The sequence below is a fragment of the Vipera ursinii genome, assembly GCF_947247035.1.
Source record: "Vipera ursinii genome assembly, chromosome: 5".
Lineage (NCBI taxonomy): Eukaryota > Metazoa > Chordata > Lepidosauria > Squamata > Viperidae > Vipera > Vipera ursinii.
The window spans coordinates 84,564,849-84,578,115 of record NC_139518.1 but is presented as its reverse complement, the minus strand read 5'-3'; the positions used below and the strand labels follow the sequence as shown (position 1 = coordinate 84,578,115).

The 13,267-nt window shown below is 36.1% G+C and overlaps 1 protein-coding gene across 1 annotated transcript in view; it reads right to left on the bottom strand.

Moving 5' to 3' along the window:
- Nucleotides 1-13,267, bottom strand: part of CTNNA3 (catenin alpha 3) — a gene marked incomplete at its 5' end in the record, with an annotated part of 866,777 nt that overhangs the window by 782,964 nt on the left and 70,546 nt on the right. The window contains one exon of the mRNA XM_083364633.1: nt 12,893-13,012. Coding sequence (XP_083220759.1) covers nt 12,893-13,012 — 120 coding nt within the window. The remainder of the gene's footprint in view (nt 1-12,892; nt 13,013-13,267) is intronic.

Sequence of the window (13,267 nt, the reverse complement as noted above, 5' to 3'; positions counted from 1 at the left end):
TCCTCCTTCTGGTGTGGCTTTTTGATAGTAAGTGTAGGATTGTTACAAGGGCTGGAAGCTGGCAACAACATTTACCAGTTTTAGTTAGGTAAGTTGGAGTCCTTCAACAGCATCTTTACCCAGAGAGTACTGAGGAATTCAAGGGCAAAGTGCAGCATCTTTTAAGTGAAACAGTCCATCACAATGATCTAACCAAACCAATTCAGTCTTTGAGGAAGCTCATAGGGCCGAAGGAACACAAGCGAGAGCAAACACAAAAAAGAAAGTAGAAAACAGAGCAAAGGCTTATTTATGGTGCTCTTGTGGGACCTGTAAACATGTGCAATTTCTGGTGCGGAAAACAGTATGCCCAAACTTACAAAGGAATTCATAGCAAAGTCAGTACTCAGGGTACTTGCTCCTCAGGCAAAGGGCCAATGGCATGGTCAGTGGGGTGGGATGCCAGATGGGTTGATGGCCACAGCATTTGCTCTGTCTCCATAAAGAGGAACAGCTGAGAAGGAGGAAGAATCAAGCAAGGGAGACATTGAAGCTCCACTGTCCATTAAAAAGGGAGGAGAGAAAGGCATCAAAATCAAGCAGTGAAAATTCCTGCTTATTGAAGCTGGAAAGGAACATGACTCTGAGAACACCAGACAAATTTCTGGGGCCCCTGGGCTTCCAGCAATCCACTAAAAGCAAGCTTGTTAATCTGCAGGATGTAGGTGCCAGCCTCCATGATTGATGTGGAAACACTGCATCCCCATGTTCTGCTACAAAGGAAAAAGTTGAACAAGACAGGGGGAAGTAGGGCTTCCCATTTGTTGTAGGGATATGCTTTGGAGTGCCATGATTCCTGATCATTTTTTCTTTGGGGTTTCCAAGGAAAATGAATAGCAACACTTAGCATTTCATCAGGAATTTGGGTTTCCCAATTAACTTTAATGGGTTTATTGAACAGGAACTTGAAATAAGAGACCATTTACAAGGGCAGCCATAAGAACTTGTGGCATCATTTTTAAGGGTGCTGGAATGCCAGAATGTTGTCTGAATATTTTCAAAAGCCATTCAAAATACGCTGGCATAACTCCTCATCTACTTTCCTATACTCTAAAAAATCCTTTAAGACATGAAATTCTAGCCACATCAAAAATTTCTTCATGAGGAAGTTGCCTAGAGGGATCTTCATGTATCCATCTATTCCCACGTTTCTCGATCTCAGCCACATTAAGAATGGGCTTCAACTTTAATGCTGGCTGGGTGAAATTTTGAAGTTTAAATACACAGTCTTATTAGAGGTGTTTTTCCCACTGTGAGATTTATAATTATTTGGCATATATTGAGGGGGGCGGGGCTAGATCCCAATTGCCTGGAAGGGGCACAAATTGAGCTGAAAGATATGGATTGTTTCATATAAGTTTCTCTCATTCATGCCCATGCTTTGGGGAAGGGATTGGGTTTCTGGTCTCTGTGCGATTCTCTCAGGATTGGAAAAAGGGTAAAGAAGGCCAATAGAAGGAGGATGAAAAGACTGGAATAAAATACAGCTATGGTTGGAAGCAATGATAAAACAACATATAGATTTAAAACCAGAGATACTTTTATTGGGCATGTTACCAGGAAACTATAATAAAGGTAATACTTACTTAGTTTTGCTTATATTAACAGCAGCTATGATAGTATATGCACAATTTTGGAAAAAAGGTAAAAAAAAACCCTACAGAGGAGAATATAATTTAAAAAATACTGGAATGCACAGAAATGGATAGGTTAATGTTAAAAATAAAAAAACTGAATACTATATGATATGGGACTTATTTTACCAATGGTTAGCTGATAAAAACAGAGGTTAGAAAGTTGGAAATATGAGAAAATGTGGATTATGTGAAGAAGATTTATAACGGATTAGTAAATACTTTGATTGTTATACAATTAATGTTAATATGGGAAATACTATTTTTAACAATATGATTGTTATTTCCTAGTATATGATTGTATTTTGATAAGATTATTATGAATGTGATGATTATTATATTCTAATACTTATATACCTAGACAACACACTATTCAATGCAGAAATGGAATTTTTGAGCTGCTGCTGCTGATAACAACAACAATAACAATAATAATAATAGGAGGATGAAAACAAAAGCATTCATGGCTCCGATTCTATTTTCACATTTACTTAGCTTTCAATCCTATAGAAAACACCAAGAAGGCCATCCGGAAGTTTACTGATAGAGGAGAATATCTGTAGCTCAGGGTTGGAATGAGAAGGAAACAACCAAGCTCAGAGAGCAATAAGGATCCCTCAGGAAATTTAAAGGTAAAGGTAAAGGTTCCCCCACACATGCATGCTAGTCGTTTCCAACTCTAAGGGCCAGTGCTCATCTCCGTTTCAAAGCCGAAGAGCCAGCGCTTGTCCGAGGACGTCTCTGTGGTCATGTGGCCGGCATGACTAGACACCAAAGGCACACGGAACGCTGTTACCTTCCCACCGCAGTGGTCCCTATTTTTCTACTTGCATTTTTTTACATGCTTTCGAACTGCTAGGTTGGCAGAAGCTGGGACGAGTAACAGGCCCTCACTCTATTACGCGGCACTCGGGATTCAACCCGCCAAACTGGCTACCTTCTGATTGACAAGCTCAGCATCCTAACCCACTGAGCCACTGCGTCCCTAATAAGGAAGTTTATTCAACAACAATTATTGCTTCTGTCTATTGCATTTTATTAATTAAGATTGCCCATGTTGTGCTGATTGTATTCAAATGTATACATACCACTACTTATTGTGACAGTATCCATTGATTTATCCATTGTGGTTGAGTATTTTTTTAAAAAAAATTCAAAATCATCTATAACACAGCCACCTTTATCCCCCCTTTATCCTTTATCCTTTTGTCTCTGGGACAAAATGTGCAACATAACAAAAATTATTCAGTTTCTGTTGTTGTTAGCTGCCAAATATACCACAACAAACTGTTGGAAAACTGAAGTACACTTCTCGAGGCAGAAATGGAATTTTGAAGTGTGGGTAATAGCATTGTCTGAAATCTTAGGATCAAATACTTTTGAAGAATCCTTTGATTAAGTTTATCTTAATCCACATTGGAACTTTTTTTTAATTATATCAACACAGTAATTCTTTACAGATTAATTCCATCAACAATTTATCTAAAAATGTCTTTTTAGAAATATAAATATAAAATTATAAAAACAAAATGCATTATTAAAATGTGGCAGTTACTTTAAACATTAAATAAAATACTCAATGAACCCAATAGAACTATTTTAATACAGTTGATTGTTATTGCCCCATAATAGATATTGTACAACATTTAGCTATTTTAAAAAAATATCTGAGTTCTAATAGATAAAAGGAAGTATATATAATGTTTATGTGATCTGCCTGGTGTTTTCACTGAAACAGTGAAAAGGAAATAATTTTAGAAGGGACCACTCAAATGTAGGTGTCCCACTAACTCTCCTTTTTCATTCTACATGAAGAGTTCAATTCAGTAGCCACCATCCTGACTTTTTTGACCCCCACCCCCACCCTAAATTAGACACTCCTGTTGGATAGAATACACTATATTGGGTTTGGAAACTCCATTGTTAAACATCATGACTGTAAGTCAAAAAAATAGATGATTGCACATCAGCTCTGGAAGTCCCAGTTGACACTGTAAAGCAGGGACCTTCAAACTTGGCCCTTTTATGACTTGTGGACTTCAACTCCCAGAATTCCTCAGCCAAGGAATTCTGGGAGTTGAAGTCCACAAGTCATAAAAGGGCCAAGTTTGAAGACCCCTGTTGTAAAGTGAGGACCTCACATGACTGCGACTTGCAACTTCTTGTTGGCTTCCCCACTGCCTTTGTTTGATGAGCTGGCAGGGAAGGTCACAAACCACAATTACACAATCAAGGAGATATCATGGTTGTAAATGTGAGGATTAGTCATAACTGCTGCTTGTTCAGTGCTGTCAAAAGTTTGGATGGTCATTAAACCACATGTCTGTAAATTCCTTCTCTTTCTTATGTACACAGTTATAAATGCTAAAAGATACATGTTATCTGTTCTTAAACCACTTGTCTTAAAGTAAATGGGCATCAGTCTCAGATGCCTTGAAAATCCAACAAACCCCCCCCCAAAAGAGGAATACATCCATTAGGATTTCCTTCAGCTAGATCAGGGGTCCCCAACCTTGGCTACTTTATGACTTGTGGACTTTAACTCCCAGAATTCCTCAGCCAGGCATGCTGTTGAAGTTGAACTCCAAAAGTCATAAAGTGTCCAAGGTTGGGGACCCCTGAGCTAGATGGCTGTTGTCAAATAAGGTCAAAAGTCCAAAATAAAAATACTTATTTTGGATGTTGTAACATTTTATAACTCTCTGCTGTGACCTGTCCGGAATTAATTTAAAATCAGTCAGTGTCTAAATCAAATCATTTATTTATTTATTTAAAATAGAAATGTATTATGTACCTCCAGCAGTTTCTGGTTTTGGACTTTTTAGCATTTTTTTGCTTTCTTTTCTTTTTTTATTTAAAAATATTTTTTATCTAGAGTTCCCACAAAGTGATACATTTTGTTTAACAAAAGCTTTTTCATCTGCACAAAGAAGTGACCTTATCACCTTAGACATAAAATAGCATTATTTAAATAGCTCATTATCAATTAAAGAACTTCCCCTGTACACAAATTATACGCTCTTATATTCCATATTGTAAGCCTGAGGCTATGAAGTCAAAATCAAAGCTTTTCTCAACAGTCAAATGAAGGGGAATAGCACTTTACATGTTCTGATGTCAGCTTTCAGGCCAACATGCTACCATATTGTTCTCAAGCAGAGAATTTGTCTTTTCAATGTGTAGCCAAAGTACCATGGTTGTCACAAAGGTGCTTGCATTTTAAACGCAACTGGGCTTTCTGATTTTTCTTTAAGATAATTTGCTTCTCATCTGAAGCAAATGAACTGAAAAAGATGTTTCTTACATGAGAAGTGAAACATCTAGATAAGATAAGATAAGATAAGATAAGATAAGATAAGATAAGATAAGATAAGATAAGATAAGATAAGATAAGATAAGATAAGATAAGATAAGATAAGATGATAAGATAAGATAGTCTTTATTGTCATTTTTTTACTGTGGGCACAATGGCACACATCAAAAATGAAATTTAGTTGCCCGCTCTCAAAGTGAAACACATACATGACACACACCTAAAACATACTATATACAACATATGTATAGACCCACACCCCTACATATACATAACAATAAAATATTAAATACTGTCCATCTTGTATATATAAGAGAAGGTGGAAGCCTGAGAGTTCACAAGGTTAATGCTGTAATGAATGAAACTATGGCTGAATCTGGATGTTCTGCTATGGATACCACCCAGAAGGTAACAAGGAAAACAGGTTGTAAAGAGGATGTGTAGTGTTCCAGATAATCTTACAGACCCTGTTTAAACAACGCTTCTGTGCTAATGTCCTGGATGGGAGGGAGGGAACTGCCAATGATCTTTTCGGCCATCCTCACCACTCTCTGCACCAATTGCCTTTAAAATGCAATTTTAAAAAATCCAATTGCCTTTAAAATGCAAGCATCTTTGGGACAATCATGGCCTGGACAAATGAGAACCTCCGCAGACATAGTACCAAGGCCACATCCAAGATGTCCTGCCAACATGAAGAACTTGAATCATAACCACAAGCTAAATGGTAACACTGAAGTAGCAAGTATTAAGAACGCTATTGCTTGCTACTGATCACCAGGTAGATTCAATTTACACATAAGGTATGTTTGAATAGGCTATACTTTCTACTTCAATCAAATATCAAAGTCATAATCCATAGTTTACCAATCACCTTAATTGTGATCATACATCAAATCAGAATAAAACCAAACAAGCCATAGTATCTTTATCAACCTGTAATGTGGCTTTTGACTCAATCCCCTCCTGAAAAGCAAGGGGGAGCCAGTGTGGTATAATTGTTAAGGCACCAGACTAGAAGCTAGGAGAGTGGGAGTTCTAGTTCCACCTTAACCATGAAAACCATCTAGGTGACTTTGGGCCAGTCACTTTCTCTCAGCGCAACCTACCTCACAGGATGGTTGACGTGGAGAAAATAGGAGGAGGAAGGAGAATTAAGTATGTCCCCACCTTGAATTTTATATATATATATATATATATTTTGTATTTCTTAACCATCCATCTCCCTCAGTGAGGGTCTCTGGGTGGATACAATATAATCAATAAAATTAACATTAAATTCAGAATTAATTTAGGATTAAAAAGTTTAACAATTGTAAAACTAACAGTATACAATTTCAAAAGGTGAAAAATTCCAAGATGGGGTGAGGGGGTTAGAAGTTATTAATACAGGTGGGGGAGTTCTCATGAGGCCGGTCAGCCAGCCCCCTGTTTATATGGGCTTCTGTGTCTCCCATGCAAGGCTTCATGGCCAGGTTTTGACCCCTTGACAAGTTATAGATTGTTACCTCCTTTAGTTAATAGTGATGTCCCTTCTATACATTAAATATAGATATAATGGGAATCTAGCAGGCTTTACTGCCACCACAAAACAGGGCTGCATTCTGTTCCCTTACAGAAGTTCTACCCTGGACATGAGGCAATGCCTATTCTTTTACATTCAGATGACATGGTCATCTTCTTGTGCTCCCAATTTGTCTTGCCATGATGCCTTCATGCCTTAGCATCATATCGTCACGATGAAATGCCAGAAATAAATTATTCCAAGTGCTGCAATAGGCATCAACATAATTGGAAAAATTAACTAAGCATCTTTTTCTACTCTTCCACTTCATAAAAATATCAAATCAGCAACTTCTCAATCTGGGCACAATACTTCGCTAATGTAATAATTAAATGTGCAAAGCTACAAATAAATGTGAAAAGCTACAAAATGATATCCTGGCAGTATTCAAACCATTCAAAACAAAAATGCTAAGACTCCTTTTTTAATGGTGCTCAGTTTTTAAAAATTTTGCCTAAATTCCTGAGAAGAAGGAAGGAAGGAAGGAAGGAAGGAAGGAAGGAAGGAAGGAAGGAAGGAAGGAAGGAAGGAAGGAAGAAAGAAAGAAAGAAAGAAAGAAAGAAAGAAAGAAAGAAAGAAAGAAAGAAAGAAAGATAAAATGTTTATTGATTAGCCCTTGGGCCATATCAAAGTGCAAAGTTCCAGCAATAAATTGTTACTAAAATTTGATAAAAGCAATTTAAAATGGAATTTGATAAAATACAATTTAAAATGGAATTAGAATAAAATATGATTTAAAATGAAATGGGAATAAAATACAATCTAAAATGAAATTGTAATAATGTACAATAATTAAAGATATAGATAAAATATGATAAAATTATATTTTGGAGTTGCCCTTGCAATCTACCCCAATCAATGGTATCCTTCATTAACCCTGGCAAGTCATTGATGTATAAGTTAAATAATAATGGTGCCAGATACACCCTTGCCTTATCCCTTTATTTATGTGAATCCTGTTAGTCAGGATTAGGAAAGAAAAAAAGAAAGAAAGAAAGAAAGAAAGAAAGAAAGAAAGAAAGAAAGAAAGAAAGAAAGAAAGAAAGAAAGGAAGAAAGAAGGAAGGAAGGAAGGAAGGAAGGAAGGAAGGAAGGAAGGAAGGAAGGAAGGAAGGAAGGAAAGAAAGAAAGAAAGAAAGAAAGAAAGAAAGAAAGAAAGAAAGAAAGAAAGAAAGAAAGAAAGAAAGAAAGAGTTGCTCGGTGCTCTATTTATGATTGGATTACATAAAGCCATACCTGAAGTGAAGCAAAATATTTGACTCAAATCTAGAAAATGATCCACCCTCTCTACCTCACAAAGAAGATGGGTTCTCTGTGCCAACATGAGATGCCTTACCTTCAAAAGTGATGGAGGGGAGATTGAACAATATCCTGTTTCAGGAACACCTCAAGATACAAACATTGAGACTATTGTACATATCAATGTTTCTCAACCTTGGCAACTTTAAAATGGATGGAGTTCAACTCCCAGAATTCCCCATCCTCACTGGCTGGGAAATTCTGGGAGTTGATGTCCACCCATCTTAAAGTTGCCAAGGTTGAGAAACACTGCTATATGTACTTCTGAACTGCCCTACTCCCTACCCAAACAGTATAGGTATGATTGTAAACTTGAAGGGCTTCAGTCACATGGTTCTGGCCACTATTATTTTGACTAACCTTTTGCAAATACCCCTACTCCAACACAACCTGTTCAAAATGACCTATTTCTCTTTTGAATCCAGACTGATGCATAAATTGTACAATGAAAATTTTAATTGTCATGAAATAACTTTCACCATGTACAAAACGTTTAACCAACTTTAAATGATTGCACAAATGAGTTTCTTAGATTAATCCAAGGTTTGTTAGCTTGGTTGGTTTTCAGTCAGAATTCCAAATACTGTCAGTTGGATTATGGTTGCTCTTAGTTACTAAAACTGTTTGGCAGACACCAAAATTTGGTATGCGCAGTTTTAATGAGTAAAAAATGAAGACTCTTTCAAACCACATTCAGCCCTTGATGAAAACATGGTGAGATGTGTATGTATGAAGGTGAAAGTGTGTGTGTGTGTGTGTGTGTGTGTGTATGTATGTATGTATGTATGTATGTATGTATGTACATATAAATTTAGAGAGAGAAAGAGCGCACCTGGAGCTCACTGAAATATTTTCTTGCAATTTGCTCAGTTGTTTTAATATTAATGATCCACCATTTTAGCACAGATGTAAGCAAACAGAATCCTTCTACACTCTTTCTTTGTTATAAAGACTTTTAGCAATTCCATTTTTTAAAGATACCAGCAGCTGAAGAGTATTTCAATACAATGTCTTCAATTAAATTAGCATTCTTGTTCTATTTGGCGTTTTCTGCTTCATGCCAAAATAAATGCAGGTTATCAGACCAGCGTTCAAAATGATTTATGTAGAGAAGAGAATTTTGCCACAGTTCTGTGTCTGGGTATCTCAGAAATATTAAGCCTAATTTCAGGTTCTTATATTGAATTCCTCAGTTCCTTATCAACAAATCCTTTTAGTCAAGCAAGGTAAGCAACAGTATGCATTTAATTCACCCCAATTATGAATGCATCTAACATGATTTCTAGCATCATGTGAGCCCAATAAAAAGATTGCAGAAGCCCAGAATCACTTTGTAGAGCCGTGTTGACGCAGTGATTAGAGTGCAGTACTGCAGGCTACTTCTGCTAACTGCCAGCTGTCAGCAGTTCAGCAGTTCGATTCTCACCAGAAAATGAGGACTCAGATTGTCAGGGGCAATATGCTGACTGTAAACCGCTTTGAGAGGGCTGTAAAGCACTGTGAAGTGGTATATAAGTCTAAGTGTTACTGCTATTGCTATAACAGTTTAAGAAATAAATAAATAAATTGCATCATCTCAGAGACTATATAGTCAGATCACTTTGGGAAAGCCCTAATGAAGAACTACCAAACAATTATTTGACCACTAGTGAATCTTACAACGTTGAAAGAAGAAGGGGTGCAGGAAACTCATTTGAGCTGTAGGAGTACAATTACACATACACATTTCCAGTGCTAAACTGATTGTATGTTACACTAATGGTATTTCAGAGCAATGGCGAAATACATTTTCTGTCCTGCACAGTCTCAGACATTGGAAATGTATGAAGACGACTTGGGGTGTTTGCCAAGCAACACAATATTATCAGAAAATTAATCTGCTTGTGAAACATGTCTCTGTCTTCAAGAAATATTATGTTTAGTAAGTTCTGCTGATCAAAATACCATAATGTAGTTAGTATGGCTAACAATCCATTTCTGCAAATTAAATACACAAATTTTGGCCTGGCAGATGCACCAAATATCTTTTTTTTATTGCAATATTGTCTTTTTTTCAGAAACTATCCACTCTTTATCCAAAACATAAGCCATTGAATTAAAGATGCCACGCCATTCAATATATTCACCCATTTAGTAATCTGCTTTACTATTGATTCATTATTGGATTAAATAAAAGTTCACATTAGGGACGCTCCATATGGATGCTTTTTTTGAATGATGAAGATAATCAGTAACCCTTGACATTACAAGTAGATATAAACTTTTTTACTTTTTTCATTCTGTTATATTGATAGATGAGGAATCACATTTTTAACAATAAAATGTGCCCTTAATATTGGACTTCACAGTTATAATTTAGCCTTGCAGTAGAAAGCAGAGATAACTTTGAAAACATTGCCATCTATGGGCCATTTTTAAATATATAATATAAGGAAAAATATATGTGATATCAGATTGTATACATTCAAATTAAATGCAGTTTAAAATAAACCTGTAACCTGTTCTGACACTCTAGTCAGGAAAATAATGAACACGTTCTAATTGACAGCCACATAGGTTACATATTGTGCTACATAAATCCAATGGATTTATATAATTGAGGGCACAGATGTGAGAGTGGGATGTTTCTTTTTTTTATTGAAAAGTTTTACAATACATTTTTCAATACAAAAAACCCCTCCTCCCCCTCCCCTCTCCCTAACCCCCCCTACCCTACCCTCCCCCCTCCCCGACTTCCCAGAGCTGAATACAGGGTATAATACAAACAAGCATAATCTAAAATATGCTAACAACAATAATAAATCATTAAATTCTATCACACTTTAACTCTCCATAATCAAAATATTAATAAAATAACTACTAACTAATTATACGTCATAAAAAATCCACTACTTATTCAAATGCTAAATGATACTTTTTAGTCCCATATTTATTCTGAATATATTCAATCCATCTTCTCCATTCCACAGTGTATCTCTGTTGCGATTGATCTTTCAAATATGCTGAAATCTTTGCCATTTCCACCAAATTAGAAACTTTCAAAGTCCACTCTTCTATAGTCGGCAGTTCTTCCTTCTTCCAATATTGTGCTACTAAAAGTCCCGCTGCCGTAATTAAATTCAACATCAACTTTGTATCTATAACAGTAATATCTATAATAATACCCAATAAAAACAATTGCGGAGAAAACTTTATCCTTTTCTTAAATATCTTTTGCATATTCCACCAAATTTTAATCCAAAAAGCTTTAACCTTTTTACAAGTCCACCATATATGAAAATACGTTGCATCCTCACAACCACACCTCCAATATTTGGGCTGGCAGTTCGGATACATACTTGCCAATTTTTTAGGGTCTAAGTGCCACCTATACATACTGGACTATGATCAGATATAGTTCTTGGACAAATCTTGATCTTCTTAATCCTCGGAAAAAAATCATTAGTAATTAGTACAAAATTGATCCTGGAAAAAGATTGATGCCTGTCGGAGAAAAAAGTAAAGTCTTTTTCTTGCAAGTTCCTTTCTCTCCAAACATCTCTCAATTCCAAGTCATGCTTCATCTCAAAAAAAGATTTAGGCAGTTTAGCATGACTTGGCGTGCTTTTAAAAAGGCCACCCTTATCCATCTGTACATCCAAGACGCCATTCCAATCTCCCATAAAAATACAAGATTTATAATCCCAGTGAATAATCTTGCTGTGTACTAAATTATAAAAATCTCCTTGCTGTTGATTAGGAGCGTATAGTCCGACCAAAAGCGTTTTCTTGCCTTATATTAATATTTCAATTATAACATATCTTCCTTGTTTGTCTGCTTCAATTAAACTCGCTGTTAAGGTATTCTTGACATAAATAACAACTCCATTTTTCTTATCAGGCGCAGAAGCAATAAACTGGTGCCCTTGGTAATATTTGTAGCATTATTCTTCTCATATTCTTTTTATAAGAGGCAAGTTGTGCTTTCCTATACAATAGTATATCTATTTTTTTACTACCTATTCTAGAACTGCAGTAGCTTCCTAGAATATGAATTCAGTTTAGGCAACACTAGAGTATAATTCATTTATTGCAGAAATGAATTAGTTCCCTCATCCTTTTTCCATTTCTCTTCTCATCAGCCTTTTCAGACATGGAACTGTCTATCACGATGCGCAAGGTGAAATACATATATCCATATTTCTGTGCATCTCATCTTTAACTTGCTCTCTCACCAGCTTTCTCTGGGTGGGTGGTATGCATGTGTGTGTGTGTGCCCACACACACCTTCAAGTCAGTGTTGACTCCTGGTGAGTGCCTGGACAAATCCCTGCAGTTTTCTTGGTAATATTTCAGAAATAAGTTTGCCCTTGCCTGCTTCCTAGAGCTGAAAGACACTGGACAAACTGTCTCTCACTTAGACATTAAGATCTCCATGTGGGACCGGAAATCCAGCTTGAAAAACACTGAACAAAATGGATTCACTTGAAATGACTTATTCCATAGAATTAAAACAATCCTCAGAAAAAGCACCATAACTAATGGAGAGTGAATACACTTTATCACTAACTTATTTTTTTTTAAAAAAAAATCACATTTAAAGCAGATATAATGCTGAAAGATTAATTGGGAAATTTTTTTTGCAATCAAGGACATCCTTTAAAATAAAAAGTCCATGGGGTGTGGCTGCTAAATGGAAATTTTTTAAGTAAAATTAGTTAAAATTACTGAATATCTAAAATACTTCTTTTGTTTCTTATTACCAAAAGAGTTACCCATCAGAATGATGTAGAAATTATCAGGCTAATCATATCAAAATTAGATATATCCATTTATTTTGCATAGCCTTATCTTAAAATCTCATCACAGCTATTTGGATACACACAAAGATTAATTGAAAAACTGTTGTGTATAGCAGCTGTTTTCAAGTCAGCCTTAAATCATGACCTTTCACTCACTTCTCTTTCTCTTTTGATTTCTGCCTTTTGCACATTATTTCAAAGAAGACCCACTTGAAAAAAGAAATCTAGATGGGTGATCTTACTAATGTTCTTTCATTTCTTACCTGTTGTCGCTTAAATGCCAAATGGTCCAGCTTCTTCAGGTCTTTCTGAAGATGTTGATAAGTGTTCTGCAGTTCCGATTTACTAGATACATTTCGAAGAGACATCAACGATCTCTGTACCTGCAGCCATACAAAAAGTAGGAAAAAAAGAACATCTGACTTTGTTTAGAAACAAATCCCCTAAAATCAGTTCTTTGCATTGCATTTGGATTAGCATCAAGTCTTGTTACCCCCGAGTTGTATTATTGGGAGGAAAATACACTTCCTGAAACTTTCCTCTTTTGTCACCAAAGTCATCTGCCTCACCACTAGGTTACTAGATTGCATTACAAGACTCAAAGCCTGTCTGTCTCCAAACCTGCCTTTCCAGGGCCA